This window comes from Heptranchias perlo, chromosome 2, assembly GCF_035084215.1.
Source record: "Heptranchias perlo isolate sHepPer1 chromosome 2, sHepPer1.hap1, whole genome shotgun sequence".
In the NCBI taxonomy this organism is placed as follows: domain Eukaryota; kingdom Metazoa; phylum Chordata; class Chondrichthyes; order Hexanchiformes; family Hexanchidae; genus Heptranchias; species Heptranchias perlo.
The window spans coordinates 33,773,659-33,799,570 of NC_090326.1; the positions used below are offsets into that span (position 1 = coordinate 33,773,659).

Consider the following 25,912-nt stretch of genomic DNA (forward strand, 5'->3'; position numbering starts at 1 on the left):
ATCAGGGCCCATTTCCAGTTCCAGCAAATTCTCAGTGCTACTTCCTTACCTATAGTTATCCAATCTAATTGCTGCACCTCCTCTTGTACCCTTTCATTCCAACTACCACACTCTTCAACGAAAACTGTGGCAAAGCATTAATTTAACATCTCCCCCCTTTCCTCCATAAGATTTCCTTTTTCCTCTCTAATTCGCCCCACCCTTTCTTGAACTATTCTTTTACTACTTCAGTTTGTTCCGTGCCAGCCATTCTTCAAACTTCCTCTTAGCCTTTCTAATCTTTTTTTTCCCCTCCCCTCCACATTTTCGATATTTGCCTTGTTTTTTTTCTTGTATTATTAGCCTTAGATTTATCATTTGCCTCTAAATCTTATTTAAATTTTAATTTCTCTACTCGTCCAAGGAATTCTAGTGTCTGTTCCACCACCTTTTGGGGAATATATTTAGTCTGTACTCTATTCATTTCCAGTTTGAACATTTCCCATTGCTGGTGTACTGTCTAATTCCCCAGTTTTTCTTGCCAGTTTTTCTGGGCTAGTTCTCTTTTTATCTTGCTGAAACTGGTGTTTTTCAGTCAATTACCCATATCATTTGAGTGTTTTCCCCCTCAAATTTAAATTATTCTATTCAAATTTTAATTATTTTATGTCTGCTGTTCCCTAGATGTTTCCCCACCCTTGCATTAGCTGCTTGCCCCACTTCATTTCCTAGGAATAGATCCAGCACGGCCTCTTTCCTAGTTATTGAGCTTACAGGCTTTCAATCTTTTTTTCCATCCCATCACTAATCATAGAAAGGTTACAACATGGAAGGAGGCCATTCGGCCCATCGAGTCTGTGCCGGCTCTATGCAAGAGCAATCCAGCTAGTCCCACTCCCCTGCGCTTTCCCCGTAGCCCTGCAATTTTTTTCCTTTCAAGTACTTATCCAGTTCCCTTTTGAAGGCCATGATTGAATCTGCCTCCACCACCGCCTCGGGCAGTGCATTCCAGATCCTAACCACTCGTGTTTTAAAAAAAAAAGTTTTTCCTCATGTCACCTTTTGGTTCTTATGCCTGACGTCATCACAGTCCAAGATGATAGGCTTCTGACCTGAACCCATCTCCATACTGCTTTGAAATAGGCCGTGAGGACACGTGACCTTTACATTCATTCCCCCCCCCCTCCTCCCAGCCCGCTAACTATTCACTATCCAGGACTTCTGGCACAGATGAAGATTCTCCAAGTGGGGAATCACAGGTATAAATCCACTGTGTGACTCTCCACCTATTACTACATCAACACACTGCTATTAACGTTGATCAGTTTGGTTTTGAAAAGTCCGAAGCCTTTAGAGTAGACAGATCTGGAGGTCCCTGTGAGGGAATCCGTGAGCAACTATGATTGCTAACCATCTGAGTTTCACATGGACAGTCTGTCTTGCAGATAAAAATGGGCATTGCTCCTGGCTCCTCACCCCCCTCTCCTCCTGGTTCCTCTCCTCAACCCTCCCTCTTCCTGGCTCCTCCCCTCCCCTTAAACCCCCCCCCCCCCCCCTCCTCCTGGCTGCTACCTCCTGTGCTGCTCAAAGGGGTTGTATGTTGATGCAATTGTTTACGGTTAGGAACTCCTCCTCACACTGTGCAGCAGCGTTTAATCCCCTGGAGCAGGAGCAATAGGAGGCAGGAGCTCACATTGGTGATGGAGGGGTGGGGGGGCGTTGCTGGGGAGATCAATAAATGGAATTTGGTTTGTTTGGAGAAGGAAGAGGAGCGCCAATGTGAACTGGGTGCTGTAATAATATGTAAAACGTACAGAGGCACCTATTGGTAAGAGACGGATTGATATATGAACACAATGTGCTCAGAAAAGGAGGCAGCCATTGTTTAAAAAAATAAATTGAAGACATTTTGCAGACAATCTCCTGAGAGTTCAAATTAGCTACAAACTTTCACTTAGTGTTGGAGCTGGGATATAAATGAAAGGTTTAAAGCTCCCATGTTATATAAGACTGGAAGGAAATGTTGCAGAAGTGTGGAGAATATGCAACAGCAACAGGAAATAAAGTGTATGAAACAAAATATGCTTTACTAGTATTCGAGGAAGTGACAGAGATCTATAATACATATAGGTATAGTAAGGGAGAGAATAAATAGAACCCAAAGATATTAATTGCCAGGTTTGAGGAATGTTACATACAAAAGACGTGTTTAATAGTAGTTTCCAAGCTCAAGGAGAAAGCATTGATCACAAGAACATAAGAAATAGGATCAGGAGTAGGTCATAAGGCCCCTTGAGCCTGCTCTGCCATTCAATAAGATCATGGCTGATCTTCGACCTCAACTCCACTTTCCCGCCTGATCCGCATATCCCTTGATTCCCTTAGAGTCCAAAAATCTATCAATCTCAGTTATGAATATACTCAACAACTGAGCATCCACAGCCCTCTGGGGTAGAGAATTCCAAAGATTCACAACCCTAAGTGAAGAAATTCCTCCTCATCTCAGTCTTAAATGACCGACCCCTTATCCTGCGACTATGCCCCCTAGTTCTAGACTCTCCAGCCCAGGGAAATATCCTCTCAGCATCTACTCTGTCAAGCCCTCTCAGAATCTTATGTGTTTCAATGAGATCACCTCTGATTCTTCCAGAGAATATAGGCCCATTCTACTCAATCTCTCCTCATAGGACAACCCTTTCATTCCAGGAATTAATCTAGTGAACCTTTGTTGCACTGCCTCTAAGGCAAGCATATCCTTCTTTAGATAAAGAGATCAAAACTGTACACAGTACTCTATGTATGGTCTCATTAAGGCCCTATACAATTGTAGCAAGACTTCCTTACTCTTGTACTCCAACCCCCTTGCAATAAAGGCCAACATACCATTTGCCTTCCTAATTGCTTGCTGTACCTGCATGTTCACTTCACGTTTCGTGTACAAGGACACCCAAATCTCTCTGAACACCCACATTTAATAGTTTCTCACCATTTAAAAAATATTCTGTTTTTCTATTCTTCCTGCCAAAGTGAATAACCTCACATTTCCCCACATTATACTCCATCTACCACCTTCTTGCCCACTCACTTAACCTGTCTATATCCCTTTGCAGACTCATTGTGTCCTCCTCACAGCTTTATTTCCCACCTAGCTTTGTATCGTCAGCAAACTCGGATACATTACACTCGGTCCCTTCATCTAAGTCATTAATATAGATTGTAAATAGCTGAAGCCCAAGCACTGATCCTTGCAGCACCCCACTAGATACAGCCTGCAAACCTGAAAATGATGCATTTATTCCTACTCTCTGTTTTCTGTCCATTAACCAATCCTCTATCCATGCTAATATATTACCCCCCCCAACCCCACGAGCCCTTACCTTGTGTAATAACCTTTTATGTGGCACCTTATTGAATGCCTTTTGAAAATCCAAATATACTACATCCACTGGTTTCCCCTTTATCTACCCTGCTAGTTACATCCTCAAAAAACTATTTCCCTTTCATAAAACCATGTTGACTCTGCCTAATCCCGCCGTGATTTTCTAATTGCCCCGTTACCACTTCCTTAACAATGGATTCCAGCATTTTCCCGACGACCGAAGTCAGGCTAACTGGCCTGTAGTTCCCTGTCTTCTCTCTCCCTCCTTTCTTGAATAGCGGGGTTACATTTGCTACCTTCCAATCCACTAGGACCGTTCTAGAATCTAGGGAATTTTGGAATGTCACAACCAATGCATTCACTATCTCTGCAGCCACCTCTTTTAGAGCCCTAGGATGTAGGTCATCGGGCTTTTAGTCCCATTAATTTCTCTGGTACTTTTTCTTTACTAATATTAATTACTTTAAGTTCTTCACTCATTTCGAATTTGGTTTGTGAACAAAAGGCCAAGACTTGACTATGCATCCCTTGTAGACAGCAGCATTAGAGACAGAATTGCAATCAGGATAACGGTGAGCAAATCATGTCAGAGCCAGATTACCAAGGGAAAATAAGTCTATAATCTACAGAGAGCAGTTGGTGTTTGCAGGGCAGCTGAAACCAGCAGAATGCAGCTAGAAGGTAGAAGATCTCTGCAATTCTAGCAGTGCGCTAAGTAATGTGAATGGAGCAGAGATGTCACTTTGCACAATGCCTGTGGTGGGGTGGGCTGTGGGCGGGGGGTGGGGGAGTGCAATTAGATCGAGCTGATCATGGATTGTAAATACTTTGGTAAATCTCAAGAGAAGGAAAAAATGCCCAGCCAATGGCTCAACCTGTGTTTTTTAAAAAGAGAGAGAAACCACTTTGCTAAAGTATGCAAAACCAAGGCAAAACCTTCCTTGTCAGATAAGCAAAGAACAAAAAAAAACTTTCTTTGATTGAAAGAGCAGTCTGAGTGATTTTTTTTTTAATGGATATGATTCCTATAGGAAATGGGTTTTTTTATTCGTTCATGGGATGTGGGTGTCGCTGGCGAGGCCGGCATTTATTGCCCATCCCTAATTGCCCTTGAGAAGGTGGTGGTGAGCCGCCTTCTTGAACCGCTGCAGTCCGTGTGGTGACGATTCTCCCACAGTGCTGTTGGGAAGGGAGTTCCAGGATTTTGACCCAGTGACGATGAAGGAATGGCGATATATTTCCAAGTCGGGATGGTGTGTGACTTGGAGGGGAACGTGCAGGTGGTGTTGTTCCTATGTGCCTGCTGCTCTTGTCCTTCTAGGTAGTAGAGGTTGCGGGTTTGGGAGGTGCTGTCGAAGAAGCCTTGGCGAGTTGCTGCAGTGCATCCTGTGGATGGTACACACTGCAGCCACAGTGCGCCGGTGGTGAAGGGAGTGAATGTTTAGGATGGTGGATGGGGTGCCAATCAAGCGGGCTGCTTTGTCCTGGATGGTGTCGAGCTTTTTGAGTGTTGTTGGAGCTGCACTCATCCAGGCAAGTGGAGAGTATTCCATCACACTCCTGACTTGTGTCTTGTAGATGGTGGAAAGGCTTTGGGGAGTCAGGGGGTGAATCACTCGCAGCAGAATACCCAGCCTCTGACCTGCTCTTGTAGCCACAGTATTTATATGGCTGGTCCAGTTAAGTTTCTGGTCAATGGTAACCCCCAGGATGTTGATGGTAGGGGATTTGGCGATGGTAATGCCGTTGAATGTCAAGGGAGGTGGTTAGATTCTCTCTTGTTGGAGATGGTCATTGCCTGGCACTTATCTGGCGCGAATGTTACTTGCCACTTATGAGCCCAAGCCTGGATGTTGTCCAGGTCTTGCTGCATGCAGGCTCGGACTGCTTCATTATCTGAGGGGTTGCGAATGGAACTGAACACTGTGCGATCATCAGCGAACATCCCCATTTCTGACCTTTATGATGGAGGGAAGGTCATTGATGAAGCAGCTGAAGGTGGTTGGGCCTCGGACACTGTTTATGAATGCACAGTTGGCCTTGAGATAAATGACAAAACTATTTGTTTTAAGCTGGGTACAGGAGACACTGTCAGTTTACAAGAAGCTAACTACAAGTCCAGAAACTTGGTGTAATTAACAAAGAAATTCACAGTGTGACGTTGCTGGATCAGTAGTACAAGGACGATTGTCAAGCCAAACAATGACTGAGTAAGAACATACCTCGACTGTAAAGATTTAAATAAAACTATTGACTGAGAACATTATCCATCACAGACCATGGAGGAAGTAGTGTCACGATTATCAAATGCCAAATTCTTCAGCAATGCTGAATGTAAATTGTGGCCACTGGCAGCTACAATTGAATGAAGGCTTGTTAAAGTTGTGCACTTTAATAGTCCTTTTGGCAGAAAGGCATACAGCAGCAGAGTGCCCTTTTGAGATTATCTCAGCTCCAGAAATTTTCCAACATTCAAATGTTTCTGATGCAAGATGACATTGAAGGATTGGAAATTTTTATAGGTGATAACCTGAATATGTGGAGACAATGTATGGAAGTATGACTGAAGGTTGGATAAAGTCCTACAGCGAGTAACTGAAGCTGAATAGGAATAAGTGCAAGCTCAAAGTACAAGAAATATATACATAGGGCACAGACTCACAGCCAAAGGATTTTAGGCAGATTTTTAAAAAATCAGTTGGAAGCCATCAAACACATTTAAAAAAAACCAAGCAACAGAAAAGACCTGCAACAACACCTTGGCACGGTGAATAATTTAGATAAGTTCTTGCTTAATTTGACAGGTGTGAAAAATCATTAAGAAAGCTACTTGAAAAAGACCATGGAGGGAAGTTAGGACCAATATAATTTCATTCAAATCAGTATTTAATCATCGTAGACTACCGTTCATTTTTGTTTTGAACTTGTTGGGTTAACTAATACCGAGAGTTCAAATGTAATTGTGGAGAAATTTAGTGAGGCCTATAGATTCAAGCATTCATTGTCACCAAAGTGCCCACATTACAGTGGGAAAGCTGTTCAAGTGGGAAATAAACTTGAAGAAAGCGAGGTCCAGGTGCACATCCAGCCCTACTTGATTATTGTAACACACCTGGAGATGGCATAGATTTGCCAGCACAATTGTTGATGGGCCATAGAATGAAGATAACACTTCCCTCAGGTGACTGCTCATACTATAAATTATTAAAGGAGTCTCGCACCAGCTCCAGCGCACAATTGTAAGCAAAAGAGTTGTTCTGACCGAGGACCTACTCATTTTAAAAAGCTCTGCTACCGGGACAGACTGCATGCACCTGAGCAAAATGAATGGAAACCAGAAATCGTTCTGCATAAGAGTGATGAGCCAAGTTCATGTATTGCAAGCGCAGGTGATGAACAGTTTGGAAGGAAGAGAAGAGATCTCATTAAAACATTTGAAAAGCTGGAGCCAGTGCAAGATGAGTTGATAAAAGAAACTAAAACACTTGAGCAATGACTTGAACCCGAGATTAAGAATGAACTGGAACGGAGGTATCCAACCAGAAACTGAGAACCACCTGATAGATTAGACTTGTAGGTTACCTGTGCAGTTAGTACAGTGGGGGTGAAATTTGAGTTTGGTGGGAGCGCAAAACAGATGATAGCGAATTGGAAGCTCACTTTACACCCTGCCCGATTTTCTTTCAATGGAAAATAAAATCAGGCGGGGTGTAAAACAGGCTGACGATTTGTTACGTCTGTTTTGCACCACTGCCAAAGTTTGTTTTTAAAAGAGTGGTTTTCTGAAAGGAGAGATATAATGATGTGTTAAAGAGTTGTATAAAACCATCTAGTGGTCAGAGGTGGGATTGATAAATAAACACCATAAAATTCTGTGAAACCTCTCTTCCAGTGCTGGGGAGGGTCAGCCATTGACCTCCACTCTTCTTTTAAATTCGTTCATGGGATGTGGGCGTCGCTGGCGAGGCCAGCATTTATTGCCCATCCCTAATTGCCCTCGAGAAGGTGGTGGTGAGCCACCTTCTTGAACCGCTGCAGTCCGTGTGGTGCTTGTTTTGGGATGTGCACCCTGCAGTAAATTATTTCCCGCATCTCCTGTGATCTGCCCAAGGTGCTGAAGACTATTTGCAATTTAAGATTATTGATGTCTCCTGAAAGTAGTCACAATCTGGAACTCTTTTTTATATATATATATAGCCCCATCTGCCTTGTCAACTGCCTCCCTGCTTTCAAAAACCTCCTCTTTGACAGTGCGTTCAGCTCCTCATTCCCCGTGCTTGGTGTGCCCCTTCTCCCTTTCCTCATTATAAAGCACTTTGAGATGTCTTCCTTCGCGTGAGCAGAACTGTATAAATGCTGGTTATTCACAGTACTAGTTACGTCCTCAATGATATCTTCCTAGGCCTAATGTAAAGGAGGTTGACTGGCACCTGTGCAAGTAGCTACAGATGCTGTTTACTGACTGCATACTGTGATAAACTGATGTGAGAAAGTTACGGACTTGTTTGTTGATGCCACCTTACTATGGGCACCACTGAGGCACTGGTGTGTTTTTGAAAAAATATTGAATCAGTTCTCACTACCCTGTTTCACAAGCCATTTGCTGGAGAATTATGTTGAGCTTTCACTTAGTTGCGCCTTCAAAATACAGTAAGGCTTGTGTACTGGGGCAGGAACACAGTTCCTACTGGCAGCTGCTAGCTGGGGAATACTGGGTAGTTAATCTTGCTTCTTTTTCAACCAAGATTCAAAGTCGAGGTGGAGAAAAGCAGCAAGTCAGGTTGAAGGCTGATTTTAAACTCAGCAGCAGGTTTGCCAACTTTGGGCGTATTCCTGGAGGTTTCATCACATGACCTCCCATCACCCCACCCAGTTAAAAAGCTTTTTTTGTTCCATCTTCAATATTTGTATTACTAGTGAAATGAAGTGTTTAAGGAAAATGGAACAAAAAAACTTTTTTTAATGCCCCTATGATTTTTCTCCTGGTTTGCTCGCAGCAGTGTCCAGGAGATTAATCTTTAATTCCTGCGGACTCCAGGGCATTCCTGGAGGGTTGGCAACCCTACTCAGCAGGCTTACCAACAAAAATAAACATTCTGGTGAACTTTGGTCGTCGTGCTGAGGGATGCCTGTCTTGGTCAGTGGGGTTCCACTTGTTGCACACTGTCAGCCCTGAAGCAGAGTAAAGTTTCTGCTGCTCTTCCTCAACAGTATACCTCAGAAGAACACCGTCACAGCAGCACTTGCGTTAGGTTACCAGTTTAAATAATGGTGCTGAGCTGAACTGTTTTATTTGCTGATCCCTGACACTAGTGTACTGCCGCTGGAGATTAGGAGTAATGCAGGAGTAATTCTTCTGCTAGGCCGAAAAAAATACCCTTACCTTGGCGTAACCTCGGCCATCCAGGAGTCCGTTGAGAAAATATAGCCATGTGTCTTGTATATTACAGTGACCAGTACTATTACCAATGAGAACATATTTTGTTGTGCCCGTGTTTTTAAAATGGGAAGTTCAGTGAGAGGCACTGTTTCAAAATGCTCTACTCACAAATTAATTTGAGTTTTAGAATTATGAAGCAAGCTTCAAAAATTATTTTAAAAAGATGAGAAACATAGTGTGACCATCTGCTCCCTGCTCTGGTTGGAGAGGAACAGCCATTCGGGAGGCGCTGCCTCATTTAAAAGCCAGTATTCACTCACCAAAGAAATGCTCATGATCGATTAAGTCAATATCACCTCCTTCAGACAACTAAGACATCCAAAAATTTCATTCACTTCGGCTGAGAATGATGCATGTCACATTTGGCACAGCGTTCGGTGTACATTGGTAATGTTAGGATAAATCCTAATTTTTTTTAATGGTGAGGGGCAGCAAAGGTGTGCTTTTTGTAAGCTTGAGGAAATAATTAGCCATTTTGGATCGTCCCTAAACCCATGAAAGGAACATAATGAAATCGATCTAAAGAGGTGAAAATTGCATGGCTGTGTAACTGATAGTTATTTACCTTCTACACATGTAGATTGAGCCCTATCCATTAAATATCAATGTCATATATTCTTTATCTTCTCAGGATGTGGGTGACACTGGCAAGGCTGCATTAATTGTCTGTCCCCCGTTGTCCTGAGAAGGTGTTGGACAGCTGCTTTGATATGATTTTGTTTAAAAACGACTGAGTGGCCTACATCAGGAGGCAACCATGTGGTGTGGGACTGAGAGTCACGTGTAGGCCAGATCAGATAGGGGTGGCAGGTTTCCTTCCCCCCAGAACATTAGTAATCCAGTTGGGTTTGTACAGCAATCTGGCAGGTTTCACAATCAGTTTTTTCTGGTGCCAACCCACAAATTACCAGATTTATTGAGTTCACTTTCGATAAAGTCCCGCACAGGAGACTGGTCAAGAAGGTACGAGCCCATGGAGTCCAGGGTGCCTTGGCACTTTGGATACAAAACTGGCTTAGTGGCAGAAGGCAGAGGGTGATGGCCGAAGGTTGTTTTTGTGACTGGAAGCCTGTGGCCAGTGGGGTGCCACAGGGATCTGTGCTGGGGCCCTTGCTGTTTGTGGTCTACATTAATGACTTGGATATGAATGTAAAAGGTATGATCAGTAAGTTCGCTGATGATACAAAAATTGGTAGGGTGGTAAATAGCGAGGAGGATAGCCTCAGTCTGCAGGACGATATAGATGGGTTGGTCAGATGGGCGGAACAGTGGCAAATGGAATTTAACCCGGAAAAGTGCGAGGTGATGCACTTTGGAGGGACTAACAAGGCAAGGGAATACACAATGAATGGGAAGACCCTAGGCAAGACAGAGGGTCAGAGGGATCTTGGTGTGCAAGTTCACAGATCCCTGAAGGCGGCGGAACAGGTAGATAAGGTGGTAAAGAAGGCATATGGGATACTTGCCTTTATTAGCCGAGGCATAGAATATAAGAGCAAGGAGGTTATGATGGAGCTGTATAAAACACTGGTTAGGCCACAGCTGGAGTACTGTGTGCAGTTCTGGTCGCCGCACTACAGGAAGGATGTGATCGCTTTGGAGAGGGTGCAGAGGAGATTCACCAGGATGTTACCAGGGCTGGAGCGCTTCAGCTATGAAGAGAGACTGGGAAGATTGGGTTTGTTTTCCTTGGAGCAGAGGAGGCTGAGGGGGGACATGATTGAGGTGTACAAAATTATGAGGGGCATAGATAGGATGGATACTAAGGAGCTTTTTCCCTTCGTTGAGGGTTCTATAACAAGGGGGCATAGATTCAAGGTAAAAGGCGGGAGGTTTAGAGGGGATTTGAGAAAGAACTTTTTCACCCAGAGGGTGGTTGGAGTCTGGAACTCACTGCCTGAGAGGGTTGTGGAGGCAGGAACCCTCACAACATTCAAGAAGCATTTGGATGAGCACTTGAAATGCCATAGCATACAAGGCTACGGACCAAATGCTGGAATATGGGATTAGATTAGACTGGGCTTGATGGCCGGCGCGGACACGATGGGCCGAAGGGCCTCTATCCGTGCTGTATAACTCTATGACTTTCACAATTTGTCATGATGGGATTTGGACTCATAACCTTTAGGTTGCCTGTTCTGTCCCATAACCTCTACACTACTGTACACATCAAATAAAATTAAAAACTAGAAACAGTACAAAGTGTAAACTAAGGACATCTGTGTAGATATAAATGGAACAAAATGATTGTAGTTGAGCATGTTTTTGATGGATCCAGGCAGTGCTTCGGAATGCAGCCCTGTTCACCTCTACAATCCGAGTTTGAATCTGTTCCAGTTCAGTAAAAGGTCCTCCTAGCAAATAGCTGATGATCAACCCACTGCAAGTCTGCGAAAACTAAATTCGAATAAGCTGCTTCAGTAGGCTTTAACCCAGAGATCCCATCGCACTTTATCTCTTTATTTGGTTCCGTGAATAAATTGTAAAGTGACCAGTTGCAAGAAAGTCAGCAGATCTATGAAATGGACTACCAGAAATCAAAGAAGAGGAATTAACTCATTGTGTGCCCTGAGAACGTCCATATCATGTCAATCAGTCAGTGAATAGGAACAAGTTAAACTGTCCATAATCTAATTTTAATCGGGGAGCCCAGTTTCATTTCTGCTTCCTAACACAGTTAGAGAGGTGAAGTTGGGGTTTACAGCTTTAATATCTGACCCGATCATACTGTGGGCTCTTGTCTGGATTGAGGCTGTCCCAAGTCACTCTACTTTAGCACTTTGATAATCAAAAATTAGCATTGTCCCACCTGGGCTGGATTTGTTCCATTGGTGAAAGGACAGTATTCTGATGGACTTCTCACCTTCTCCTTCAAACTGCAGGATGTTTTAAAGACGTTTTATTTGCCACCATTCTGGCCCCCACCACCCAAAAAATCAATCTTGATCTGTTGTTGCACATCGTTAAGTCTGTCGCTTGATTCTGCCGCAGTTTTGCATTTTCAATTGTTATGATCGAATGCATAAACCTTGTTGGAATTTTAGTAATTGTTTAGTTACAATGTAGTGCTTTTATGATGAGCACATTATGCAGTACCATGTGAATTAGTTCAAGGTAGCTCAGAACGTTTTGATATCTTACCGGGGACTTTAGCGTAGCAGAAAGTGCACCCATTACTCAATGGAGTGTTGTTTAAGATGATTAGTTTTGGTACACTGCGTGATGAGACATTCCCCTGTCTGGAGATAAGGGAGGGTTTTGTCTCTACGTGAACTGCCCTAGGTCCTTCTTTCTGTAAATAGAATGGTGCTGTAGAGCATGTGGTACCAGGTCACCCCTAGTCTGCAGCTAGTAGGTAGGTAGGTATATTTTAATGGGTGGGAGGGAAACCTAGAGGAGTGCCATAGATTGAGAATTAAATAAACATGTCAGAGGAAGTTAAAGGCAGTGGGTTTATGCAGTTTGCATAAATAACTCGAGTTTGCACTTGTGGTTGGTTGTCACGTGAAATCCTTGGGGTGCTGCTCTGTACTACCCTGATCAGTATCTGTTACATGCTTCCAGATTAAATGTACAGTTTGTTTTGAAAGCTGCAAAGAAAAACTATTCTCCAAGTTTTAAAGTGCAACCCAGCTTAGTTGCTAGTCTGTATTTTTTCTCACCTTTACAGACGTTAAAAGGGCAAGGAAAGTGCAGAGGGAGCACCTTTATGTTCATCTGGTTCCCAGACGGCGTGTCCAATTAAACTACAACTGTATAGAGTCAGTGCAAAGTGGTTTTTGCTTCACACTGTGAAATGAAGCCTGAATCTGGAGCAGGGAGTCTCGCTCTGCTTCAGAGTTAATTCAGACCGTAATACCCGATTTGCACCACGTGAGTTTAGTGTCCGTGTGAAGTAAAAATCACTTCATACCGATGGTGAATTTGCAGTGTGAACGCACCCAGTAGCATATCTTCCCCTGGCCAGCAGCTCTGGATTTGTTCCTAGGGTAGTGTGAAGTCATGGCTGTTCTGAAGTGCACCAGCCCTCAGTGTGATCAGATGATGGTTCTCTGTAGTGTAATGTTTTTTTAAATTTTAAATCGAGGAATATATTTTTTAATGTGCGGTGGGGGAGGAAAGAAACATTCCCCGAATTTTCCTTCCTCTTTAAGGTATAGCCTCTGCCCTGGACAGTGGAAATGCAAGCTCGTATTTCTTACAAAAACTACAATTCTTGTTCAGACATCACACAGCACAGGAGGAGGGCATTCGGCCCATCGTGCCTGTGCCGGCACTTTGAAAGAGCTATCCAATTAGTCCCATTCCCCTGCTCTTTCCCCATAGCCCTGTAAATTCTTTCCCTTAAGTATTTATCCAATCTTGAAAGTTACTATTGAATCTGCTTCCACCACCTTTTCAGGCAGTGCATTCCAGATCATAACAACTTCTTGAAAGAAAGTTTCCTCATGTTTTGCTGATCACCTTAAATCTGTGTCTTTTGGTTACTGACCCTTCTGCCAATGGAAACAGTTTCTCCTTATTTACTCCATCAAAACCCTTCATGATCTTGAACACCTCTATCAAATCTCCCCTTAACCTCCTCTGTTTTAAAGAACAGACTCAGCTTCTCCAGTCTCTCCACATGACTGAAGTCACTCATCCGTGGTATACTTTTTGAATATAATATAAGATGGTAGTCATGGGAGTACAATATCAAAAAAAATACTAGTAGCAGTGCTGTATTTCAAGATCAATCTATAATTGTGATTAGACATAACGGTTGCTGTTAAAACAGAAAGACTTCAATTAGCCTTTCCATGATTAAAGGTGAAATTACCAGAGTAGTATTGATTTGATGTTGAGTAATGTGCAATATTTAATTGATAGAGACAAATAACCTTTCACGGGCCTGCTGTTACAAATACAGTTCCAAATATAGTTGCAGTGATGTTGAACTGAAGGTTGACATAATTGATGTGGTTCTGTGTTGTAGGAGGATGTGAACTGGACTTGGCCCGTTTTTATCAGCTGATCAATGACATGGGCGGCATGCAGCAAGTGACTGACCTCAAGAAGTGGAATAAACTGGCAGACATGCTGCGAATCCCTAAAACTGCACAGGACAGGCTGGCCAAGTTACAAGAGGCCTATTGCCAGTTCCTACTCTCCTATGACTCCCTCTCCCAGGAAGAGCACAAGAAGCTGGAGAAAGAGGTGTTGACAGAAAAAGAGAATCTGGAGAAGAAGAAAGGGCCACTGGAAGCACATTCAGACAACACGTATAAGTCTCAGTCTCTGCCCAGGTTTGAGCCAAAAAACGGGCTGGTAAATGGTGTGGTGCATAAAAATGGCTTCCGGAATAAGCTGAAAGAAATAGACACTGAATTGAAAACAGGCAGGCGGCGACTGTTTGCTCAGGAAAAGAAGGAGAGTGAAGAGGACAATGAAGTTCTCAGTGACCTGTACAAGTGTATTTATAAGGTGTGTGCATTCACATAATCTGCGTCCAAATAGATTCACATTGTAATATAAGAAGTGACTGCAGACCATTGACATTTACAGACTGGAGAGGCACTAAAGTCCAATCCGTCCCCTCACATAGTTATCGCAATATGAATGTGTTCAGAGACCGATTACCCACTTTAACAGGTGAAGTGCAGCAGGACTCTCTGAGAACCACTGTCCCAGTAAATAATCCTCTTCCCTCCCCCTCTCCCCATCTTCTTTCCACCCCCCCCCCCCCCCCCCCACCTCTTCCTTACTCCCCTTCTGTAAGCCAATAGTGTAGTTGTGCAAAAAGATTAGTGCATTGTGCTTAGTTTTTGTGTAGCAATTCTTGTGATTTCTCCTCTTTCCCCTTATGGTTACTGAGGCAACATGTGCAAAAATGTTAATTGTCTGTTGGGAGTTGATGTACTGTAGAGCCCCCGAATAGAAATGATTCACTTTCTAAAATAAGTGTCTTTAATGTCCTAACTTATGTGATGGCTGTGTCTTTCACTGATTCAAAATTTATCAACAAATATGAAGAATAATTCTGGCCCTTTTGTTTGCTGGTTCTGTGTTCATGTTTGTTGCTGGATCCAGGAATGTGGACTAACTTTGACATTTCCTGATATGAGGTTTTCTGCTCTCAATGTGTACACCAGATGACCATCTGCACGAAGCAATCCTGTTGATTTAGCTCATGGATGTTTCTCTCTCTTTTATTGATGCCACGTAAATGCAAACAAGCACTTGTTGGCAGAATTTTACAGTTTAATGGCTCGCATTTTCAGAATTTATTGACTAATTCCCTGACATTTGATGACTGGAGATTAAACTACCTTGCAGTATCACGCTCTTTAGATTAAAAGAATTAATCATAAAACTAGTCAACAGCACCTCTCTAGCTAAACGATGGCTGCTTTGCCTGAAGATACTGATTCAGACTTGAGTACAGTTTCACTTGCTCAATAACCTTCTTTGACCTCATCCAATCATTCCCTTTTAAAAATAGGAACTGGAAAATTCGAAATCCATTAGATGACTCCCGATTACCGTTACCAGCATAGCCGCACCTCTGAAGGTCAAATGTCAATTTCTCTCTCACTCTCTCTTGCTCTTTCACATGTGCACACTCTCTTGCCCTTGTTTGAACACCGTCTTTCTCATTCCATACCTTTTATTCTTAGTTTGTGTTGTCCGAACACTATCTTCTCCCTTTCAGTGAATCTTGGCTAATAATTGCTTAATGAGAGACTTTGACTCATCTGCTTTTGCTAGATGTGCGATCAAAATTTTATTTGCATGTGTTCCACAAACACAAGACTTGTGACTTCAACAAATAAATCCCCCATTGACTTTTAATCAAACTAATAAAGCATTTCCTCTCATTGACAGTACCGTTCAAAGGGCGGGAGAAGCTGGTGAAGTGCTAATTTTGTGATTTGTCAAAATTACATAAAACACTTAAAACTGATAAGCATGTTAAAATTATACATGCATTTGATTTAAAATTTTGCATTTTTTCAGTGTGTTTTTCATAAATGCAATAAATTCAATATACAAAAAAAATCTCTCAACCGTATTGGGCACCTCATAGGTTTGTGTTTTATCAAACACATGGAGGTAGAATTTTCACCTCACTTTTAACAATGATACGTCGATCTTACTGGCTTTCACTGCCCACATCTCCAACATGCTCATCATCTTTTGTTTCTCTTCTCAATAGAGTTGAGGTTAGCTAAACCTGTCTTTAATTGGGTAATTTTTAGGTGCACTTGCTCCATTCCTAAGGGCCTTTTTGAAGTTGCTCCTACTGGCTCAGTTGGTAACAGCAACACGTAGCAAAGTTTTAGAGACCAGAGAGTCCCAGCTTTGATCCCATGTCTGTGACGTCTGAATGTGAAATTAGCTGGCATTCCCGTTCCTAGTTGCTTGCCCACTGACCCCAGTTGGAAAGTGTGTATGCATTCATGTCAAGTGGGGCCAGGATTGGGGTTGCCTCTGATGCCTTCTCCTACATTGTCTGGGCTCTTGCGTTAAAAATGGCCACTCGGACAACATTCCTGGCACTTATGGATCCATTTCCCAAATGGTCAATATCTTTGGGACAGAAGCGGAGAAAATTGGCATTCAGAATTTGATTCTTTCTGGTTTTAAAAAAAATTGAATACATCATCAAGATTCTTGAAGTTTAACCACGTTTATACTTTTTCAATTTACAAACTGAAGACAATTGTCCACTCCGAGGTGATATTTGTGTTTCAGCAGTGCAGATTTTGCATCCCAATTCAGCTAGAAAATCCCATTTTTTTCTCTAAATTTTTAGTTAGAGTCATAGAAGTTTACAACATGGAAACAGGCCCTTCGGCCCAACATGTCCATGTCGCCCAGTTTATACCACTAAGCTAGTCCCAATTGCCTGCACTTGGCCCATATCCCTCTATACCCATCTTACCCATGTAACTGTCCAAATGCTTTTTAAAAGACAAAATTGTACCCGCCTCTACTACTGCCTCTGGCAGCTCGTTCCTGACACTCACCACCCTTTGAGTGAAAAAATTGCCCCTCTGGACCCTTTTGTATCTCTCCCCTCTCACCTTAAATCTATGTCCCCTCGTTATAGACTCCCCTACCTTTGGGAAAAGATTTTGACTATCTACCTTATCTATGCCCCTCATTATTTTATAGACTTCTATAAGATCACCCCTTAACCTCCTACTCTCCAGGGAAAAAAGTCCCAGTCTATCTAACCTCTCCCTATAAGTCAAACCATCAAGTCCCAGTAGCATCCTAGTAAATCTTTTCTGCACTCTTTCTAGTTTAATAATATCCTTTCTATAATAGGGTGACCAGAACTGTACACAGTATTCCAAGTGTGGCCTTACTAATGTCTTGTACAACTTCAACAAAACATCCCAACTCCTGTATTCAATGTTCTGACCAATGAAACCAAGCATGCCGAATGCCTTCTTCACCACCCTATCCACCTGTGACTCCACTTTCAAGGAGCTATGAACCTGTACTCCTAGATCTCTTTGTTCTATAACTCTCCCCAACGCCCTACCATTAACTGAGTAGGTCCTGGCCCGATTCGATCTACCAAAATGCATCACCTCACATTTATCTACATTAAACTCCATCTGCCATTCATCGGCCCACTGGCCCAATTTATCAAGATCCCGTTGCAATCCTAGATAACCTTCTTCACTGTCCACAATGCCACCAATCTTGGTGTCATCTGCAAACTTACTAACCATGCCTCCTAAATTCTCATCCAAATCATTAATATAAATAACAAATAACAGCGGACCCAGCACCGATCCCTGAGGCACACCGCTGGTCACAGGCCTCCAGTTTGAAAAACAACCCTCTACAGCCACTCTCTGTCTTCTGTCGTCAATCCAATTTTGTATCCAATTGGCTACCTCACCTTGGATCCCGTGAGATTTAACCTTATGTAACAACCTACCATGCGGTACCTTGTCAAAGGCTTTGCTAAAGTCCATGTAGACCACGTCTACTCCACAGCCCTCATCTATCTTCTTGGTTATCCCTTCAAAAAATTCAATCAAATTCGTGAGACATGATTTTCCTCTCACAAAACCATGCTGACTGTTCCTAATCAGTCCCTGCCTCTCCAAATGCCTGTAGATCCTGTCTCTCAGAATACCCTCTAACAACTTACCCACTACAGATGTCAGGCTCACCGGTCTGTAGTTCCCAGGCTTTTCCCTGCCGCCCTTCTTAAACAAAGGCACAACATTTGCTACCCTCCAATCTTCAGGCACCTCACCTGTAGCTGTCGATGATTCAAATATCTCTGCTAGGGGACCCGCAATTTCCTCCCTAACCTCTCATAACGTCCTGGGATACATTTCATCAGGTCCCGGAGATTTATCTACCTTGATGCGCGTTAAGACGTCCAGCACCTCCCTCTCTGTAATATGTACACTCCTTAAGACATCACTATTTATTTCCCCAAATTCCCTAACATCCATGCCTTTCTCAACCGTAAATACCGATGTGAAATATTCATTCAGGATCTCACCCATCTCTTGTGGTTCCGCACATAGATGACCTTGTTGATCCTTAAGAGGCCCTACTCTCTCCCTAGTTACTCTTTTGCCCTTTATGTACTTGTAGAAGCTCTTTGGATTCTCCTTTGCCTTATCTGCCAAAGCAATCTCATGTCCCCTTTTTGCCCTCCTGATTTATCTCTTAACTCTACTCCGGCAATCTCTACACTCTTCAAGGGATCCACTTGATCCCAGCTGTCTATGCATGTCATATGCCTCCTTCTTCTTTTTGACTAGGGCCTCAATCTCCCGAGTCATCCAAGGTTCCCTACTTCTACCAGCCTTGCCCTTCACTTTATAAGGAATGTGCTTACCCTGAACCCTGGTTAACACACTTTTGAAAGCCTCCCACTTACCAGACGTCCCTTTGCCTGCCAACAGACTCTCCCAATCAACTTCTGAAAGTTCCTGTCTAATACCATCAAAATTGGCCTTTCCCCAATTTAGAATTTTAACTTTTGGGCCAGACCTATCATTCTCCATAGCTATCTTAAAACTAATGGAATTATGATCACTGGTCCCAAAGTGATCTCTCACTAACACTTCTGTCACCTGCCCTTCCTTATTTCCCAAGTGGAGGTCAAGTTTTGCCCCCTCTCTAGTCGGGCCATCCACATACTGAATGAGAAATTCCTCCTGAATACACTCAACAAATTTCTCTCCATCCAAGCCCCTAATGCTATGGCTGTCCCAGTCAATGTTGGGAAAGTTAAAGTCCCCTACTATTACCACCCTATTTTTCTTGCAGCTGTCTGTAATCTTACATATTTGCTCCTCAATTTCCCGTTGACTATTTGGGGGTCTGTAGTACAATCCTATAAAAGTGATCTCTCCCTTCTTATTTTTCAGTTCTACTCATATAGACTCAGTGGGCGAACCCTCGGATATATCCCCTCTCACTACTGCCGTGATGTTCTCCCTAATCAAGAACGCAACTCCCCCTCCTCTCTTACCTCCTGCTCTATCTTTCCTTGAGCATCTGTACCCTGGAACATTGAGCTGCCAGTCCTGCCCCTCCCTTAGCCATGTTTCAGTAATAGCTATAACATCCCAGTCCCATGTACCCATCCAAAATAAAATTGGATCTTTTTAGTTTACAATAAGATTTCTGTACTTTGTTCAAGTTTGATAGCACTCTGCAATCTCCAGTTTTCTTTTTAAACATTCTGCAGATTGCTGTGACGACATTGTGAATTATGTGTATATTAAGTTGGAAAAAAAATAAGATGAGCTTAAGTATACTTGTTTGTTTAGCATAGAGATACAGGAATGAAGGTGTTGGAACATTTAAACAATGTTAGTTTATAATGAAATTCCATTTTGCCAACAGCTAAGATAAAAAGGTGTCCTTTGTAGAAGCTTAAGAGCAGACTTGGGATCTTTTTTTTAAAAAAAAACTTTGAGAACATTTGTAATAATATGTCTGCATCAAAGTTATTCAACACTGAGCAAAGAATGAAAGAACTTTCATTTATGTAACATTCTTGGGATGTCCCAAAGTGTTTCACATCCAAGGAATTACTTTAGAAGTGTTTCATTTGTATTTTTACTTGTCAATCTGATAAAATAGTCATTTGTTCATGACCAATTAACCACAGAAGACTGCAGAAGTACATTATTATCAGTTTTGTGGTTAAGTAGGGCTGCAGCTACTGTAAGTTACATCAATTTGTATAATTAACTAATGCTATCTGTGTGCAACATGTAGCTTGATTTATTGTGTTGGCAACCAAATAATAATTGATGTTCCCCTCTGTCTTGACTCCACTGTAGACGTCACTATGTATTTGTTTGCAGTGTTAGAATTAAAATGTTAATCGTCTGGATGTCATTAAATGATTGGAGTGTCTACCTGCAGGGCCTACATTTAAGATATAGCAGCTTTCCCAGCTCAGTGGTAGCACTGTCGCCTCGGAGTCAGGATGAGATTGGTTCACACCCCACTCCAGAGACTTGAGCACTTAATCTAGGCTGACACTCCAGTGCAGTACTGAGGGAGTGCTGCACTGACAGAGGTGCCATCTTTCGGATGAGACATTAAACTGAGGCCCCGTCTGCCCTCTCAGGTGGATGTAAAAGATCCCATGGCACTATTTCGCAAAGAGTAGGGGCGTTCTCCCCGCTATCCTGACCATTATTTAACCCTCAACCAACATCACTAAAACAGATTATCTGGTCATTATCATAGTGCTGTTTGTGGGATCTTGCTGTGCACAAATTGGCAGCTGATTTTGGCTACATAACAAGTGACTGAACTTCATTGACTTTGAAGCGTTTTGGGATATCCTGAGATTGTGAAAGGTGTTATATAAATGCAAGTTCTATTTATTAATGTTTATTTAAATGGGCAAATGAGTGCAATTAATTCATATTCAATATCTACTGCCCTGAAATCTCACTTGGATTTATTGTTGGATTTTTCCAATAGTACCAACACTTGTGTGATTAAATATAGGATAATGCAGGCTTGGTTGTTAATCAGTTCTGACTGTTTCATTATTGGAAAGGTTGCATAACACTATACAACAAGAACATTATGATAATGGGTAACAGGGTCGAGAGTGTTACTAGGGAAACCTGTTCTTTCTTGTTTTAGAGATCTTCTGCTCTTGTATCCTTTTTGTGTAGCCTCTCTGCTCACGCCTCCTGCTACTCCCTGGTTGAGTGCCAGCTCATGATACTGATAATGCCTTGCTTAAAGTCCTTCTCATCCTTCCTGGTCCCTCTGCCACCTTTGAAAACATTGGCCATTGCCTCTCTTCCACTTTCCACTTCTATAGTACCGTACCTTTGTGGTTCCAGTCCTACCTGTCTCAATGCTATCGTTACATTTCCTCAAATAATATCTCCTCCCATACCCCGATGGTCTGTCCCAGACTTTCAACCATTACCTGTCCCCGTTCATCTACATGCTACTGCTTGGTGACTTTGTCCAGAAGGGTCAACTTCTACATGACACTCAACTTTACCACCACTATTGACTCCAAGACCATTGCAGTACTATTGACTGCTTGTCCAACATCAAATTCTGGATTAATTGTAAGAATGCATTCCACATCATCAAAACTGAAGCCATCCTGTTCAACTTTTGCCAGCACCAATGTGCAGCTGACACCCCCTTATTTTCAACCTCCTTGCTGCTCCCTCAGGCTGAGCCTGGAGGTGCACCATCACCAAGACCATGAACTTACACCTGCCTGGCTATTGTCGATCTCGCCCCTTCACCACTGAAAACCTCATCATCAGCTTGACTCTCAATTCCCCAAGCACTCCGCTCATTGGCTTCTCTGCTTCCACTTTTCACAAAACTGCAGCTAATCCAGAACTCTTCAGTCAAGTCCCCTCCCACACACCTACCACCTCCGTCTTCGTCTAGCTCCCGGTTCATCAGCAAATTGACTCAAGATCCTTGTCCTCGTTTTCAAAACTAAAAAGTGAAGATCTCGGTATGTAGCCAGAGGGGTGGAGCATTTATCCCAGTAATAATGAGCTTGCATGGTTACTGTACTGCAGTGAGAACACGGTGACTTGAGAGGGTACAAAGCGGGGGCAACAAAACCAGGAGTTAGACACTTGAGCTATGACTCAAGACTAGGGAATCTGGGAACGCCTATGCTGGGGAGAAGGCGACTCAAGTGAATTTAATGACATTTTCAAGATTTTAAATTCAACTCTAATAAACTATTTGACATAACCATTAAGCGGGGACACAAAGTCAAGCTCAGAAGAGGGAAGGTGAACAGACTGCTTAGATTTAACTTCATGCAGAGGAGGATGAATGTGCGGAACAGATTATCCAGTGAGGGCAGATAATGTCAGCAAATTCAAGAGAGAGTTGGATGGTTTTTGGTGAAAGTAATGATTTGAGGGTAATATCGAGAGAGTATAGTATGGTATTTTTTTTAAATTTTGAAAGCAGCGGTCTCTTCCAGTTCTGCATGTTGTTACGAAACTGTCTTGTTTAGATAATCTCCAAACATATGTGCTAGCCCACTGCCCCTCTGCTGTGGATCACTGCTCATTCCCAGCCCCTCTGTTTCTCCCATCAGAAGTTGATCTTCCTGTCACCTTGTTGCCTCTCTCGCTACCTTCAAAAGCCTCCCACACACCTTTCTTTTGCACCATGGTATTGATCTACCCTTAAATTCTTTACTTCCATTCAGTGCCCACCTCTCCTCCTCAGTAAGCACTCTGGGACTTTTTGTTACATGAGAAATATATGCAGGCTGTATACTTAAAAAGAAAATCTTGTTATACTAACATGTTTCCAAGTGCTTCACACAATGCATTCATTTTGATGTGCACTGACTGTTATGTAGGAAAGGAAAAGAAAGAATTTGCATTTATGTAGCGCCTTTCATGATGTCAGAACATCCCAAAGCGCTTTACAGCCAGTGCAGTACTTTTGAAGTGTAGCTGCATTTCCCTAAAATGCTACAGCAACAAGGTCCCACAAACAGCAACGAGGTAAATGACCAGATAATCTATTTTCTTTTTGTTCGTTGAGGGTTAAATGTTGGTCAGGACACTGGGAGAACTCCCCTACTCTTGTTCGAATAGTGCCATGGGTTCTTTTATGTCCATGTGAGAGGGCAGATGGGGCCTGGGTTTAATGTCGCACCCAAAAGACGGCACCTCCGACAGCGTAGCAATCCCTCTGTACTGTGCTGAGAAGGTGGTGGTAGTGGCCCTTCTGTTTGAACAACTGCAGCCTGTGTGGTGAAGGTGCTCCCACAATGCTGTTGGGTAAGGAACTCCCGGATTTTGACCCAGCGACGATGAAGGAACGTTGATATATGTCCAAGTCACATGGTGTGTGACTCGGAGGGGAACTTGGAGGTGGTGGTGTTTCCCAGGCACCTGCTGCCCTTGTCCTTCTAGGTAGTGGAGGTTGTGGGTTTGGGAGGTGTTGTCAATTGGTAGGCCTATCAGTGATGTTTCAGAGTGGATCAATTGGAGCCAATGTGCCTGACAACCTACCTGAATTTGTGCTGCCTCAGGAAACCACACTATTGGATGGGGATTGCTATATTTGTTTGGATCTCTAAATTGATATTTTTTCATTTACAGGGACGATCTGTATCACTGACTACATTTTATCGGACAGCAAGAAACACGATGAACATGTGCTTTAGTAAGGAGCCAACGGCAGCTGAGGTGGAGGTAGGAGCCCGAAGATGTACATGAACCTCATCATATCAACAGTTTGGTTTATGCTTAAATATGTGATTAAGGATTTCAGCAACATATCTGAAAAGGGTAGACTAATAGGAGGAATGGAGGCCCCTTCTGTTCCTGCTATGTATAAATATCCTGCATTCATGGTTGCAGTATAAGATGGTTAAATTCACAGCTGGCATCAAGCTGGAGCTGGAAAGTGTGGGGGGGGGAAGAGGAGGAATCTTACCAAGTGCTCAATAGGATTTGCATCTGGATTGATCAGTAATAACAGAAATTTAATATAGGTGTATTGGAAGTGTAAATAGGAGGTATGTGTACTCCATGGGTTGGATGGAACTTGCTGATTGGAAAGCTGAAAGAGACCTAGGAATGTTGGGGTGCATTTACACTGCAAGTTTAGTGTCTGCGCAAAGCAATTTGTACTGACATTAAACTTGTTTTTGCAAATCTGGATTCAGGGCTCAACCTGATTGCAAAGTGGAACGAGATCCTTAGAGGCAGTAGACTCGCACCACTTTAGATTGACGGCAGGTGCAGCATAAATCCAGTGCGGTGCCAAACCTGGTTTGTGAAGTGCTCAGCGGCTTTTAAGCCTACTTGACCTTAATTTTCATATTTAGAGAGCAATAATTCTCCTCTTTCTGGTCTCTAAGTATTTATAGAGGATGAAAACGGTTGGAACCGATTGTCAGGAAAGATGGTTAAGGCCAGAGCACTGAACTCATTGAAGAAAGATCTAGATGCTGTATTGGGAACACTGTTGGGGTTGGTATTCTGGAAGGATGAAATTAAATGGGCCAAAGAGCCAAACCTTTTGTGACCTGTTAGGGAGTTTAACATTTAGCAATAAATGAAGTGGATAGGATGATCTAGCTCACAGAATCATATCCAGGAAAGTATGGCAAGTATTGAGTGAAATGGATAGGATGCTGTACAGCATAAATATTCTCTTGGTCAATGAAATTATTTGGACAGAATCCATGGTTTTATGATACATATTCTTCACTTTTTTGGGTCTTGCTGTGCCACATTCTGGCCTTTGTGAAGAGCCGTCTAAGACTCTGCCATTGCAATTTTGAGATGGGCAGGTAGGAGGTTGGTTCTGCCTTTGGAAGAAAAGGGGGGTTTGAAATGGAAGCTCCTCTCCCCTGCTCAGCACCTTTCCATTACTGCATGGCTGAGCTTAACTTTGCAGGTGCAGGACTGTGCTTCTGAAGCTGTGCGTTGCCACTCCTAGGTGCAGTGTGTTGGGGCTGCAAAATGCCGTGCCACCTGAGCACTGGCTTTGATACGGTGTAAGCCAGTAAAATTTGACAAAAACTCCGGTTAAAATGCCTTCCCCAAATGTAATTTGTTAGCATTTACAGATCCATGACAAAAGTCAGCTTTAAATGTTTAGAAAGCTCTGTAATCATTAGCTACTGAGTACTAAGTGTAGTTGAATCTTTCCTTTGATGTATAGCTGTACATTAACTTCCCCTGTCTTTTCGTTCTAACTACAGCAAGAATACTGGAGGGCCGTGGAGCAGAAAGATTCCCATGTAGCGGTTCATTCTGGGAAAGTAGACACAAAAGCACATGGGAGTGGGTTCCCTGTCGGGAAATCTGAACCTTTTTCAAGGTAGCACCTCTTTTTATGAATGGCAGGTTACAATAAAAATCACTTTGATAACCTGAGCACTATTGTAAGTTCTAGTGAGAAGATTGAGTTTTACTTCTTAAGGAAAAAGAGTATTTGTTGAAAATTAACTCATTCCAGGACCGGAATTTTATCATAGGAGTATAAAAACCGGCTCGTACAAACCTACTTTAATTCTCCGATTTTTTTAAACGAGGTTTTAGAAGTGATGAGATATTTTCACACTAATTGGCTTATGAAAACCAAACTATTTGGCTGTCTTAACAGACTTGTGGAAGGAGTGCTGGAATGACCCGCTCCCTGGTTAGAAAAATCTGCAGTGCCTTCCATAGAAAGCTATATCTCTTTCAGATGATGCAATCCAGGCACAGTAATCTCTATTCTTGGAATTAGATAAGCATGTGGTCAAGCTAATTTGGGACGGGTGTGGGGGGAGGAAGGAAAGAGTGAGATGAGGGTCCAGCACAGATGGCCACATGTATAACTCTGCCAGCTCACGTTTATCATGAGTCATGATGTTAGTTTCGACAGAGGCCAGGGAACAGATTGGTTCCCTTTCTTCGTGGCTGGGAATGTTTTTATTTTGCTTGGATTGGGGGGGGGGGGGGGTGGGGTGAGGTTTCTAAAACATTTGTTTTTCATGTGTTTTTCTTTTCTACAACAGGCATGGGTGGAACCTTACAGTCCTTCCTAATAATTCAGGGTCTATCCTGCGACATTTTGGTGCTTTGTCAGGTAAGAAGTGCACA

The 25,912-nt window shown here is 42.7% G+C and overlaps 1 protein-coding gene across 3 annotated transcripts in view; it reads left to right on the top strand.

Moving 5' to 3' along the window:
* jarid2b (jumonji and AT-rich interaction domain containing 2b) overlaps positions 1-25,912 on the top strand; it is a 339,245-nt gene that overhangs the window by 284,760 nt on the left and 28,573 nt on the right. For all 3 annotated transcript variants that reach the window (XM_068001688.1, XM_068001689.1, XM_068001690.1), the window contains 4 exons: positions 13,774-14,261; positions 23,414-23,506; positions 25,027-25,145; positions 25,828-25,898. In XM_068001688.1, the coding sequence (XP_067857789.1) occupies positions 13,774-14,261; positions 23,414-23,506; positions 25,027-25,145; positions 25,828-25,898 (771 nt within the window). The remainder of the gene's footprint in view (positions 1-13,773; positions 14,262-23,413; positions 23,507-25,026; positions 25,146-25,827; positions 25,899-25,912) is intronic.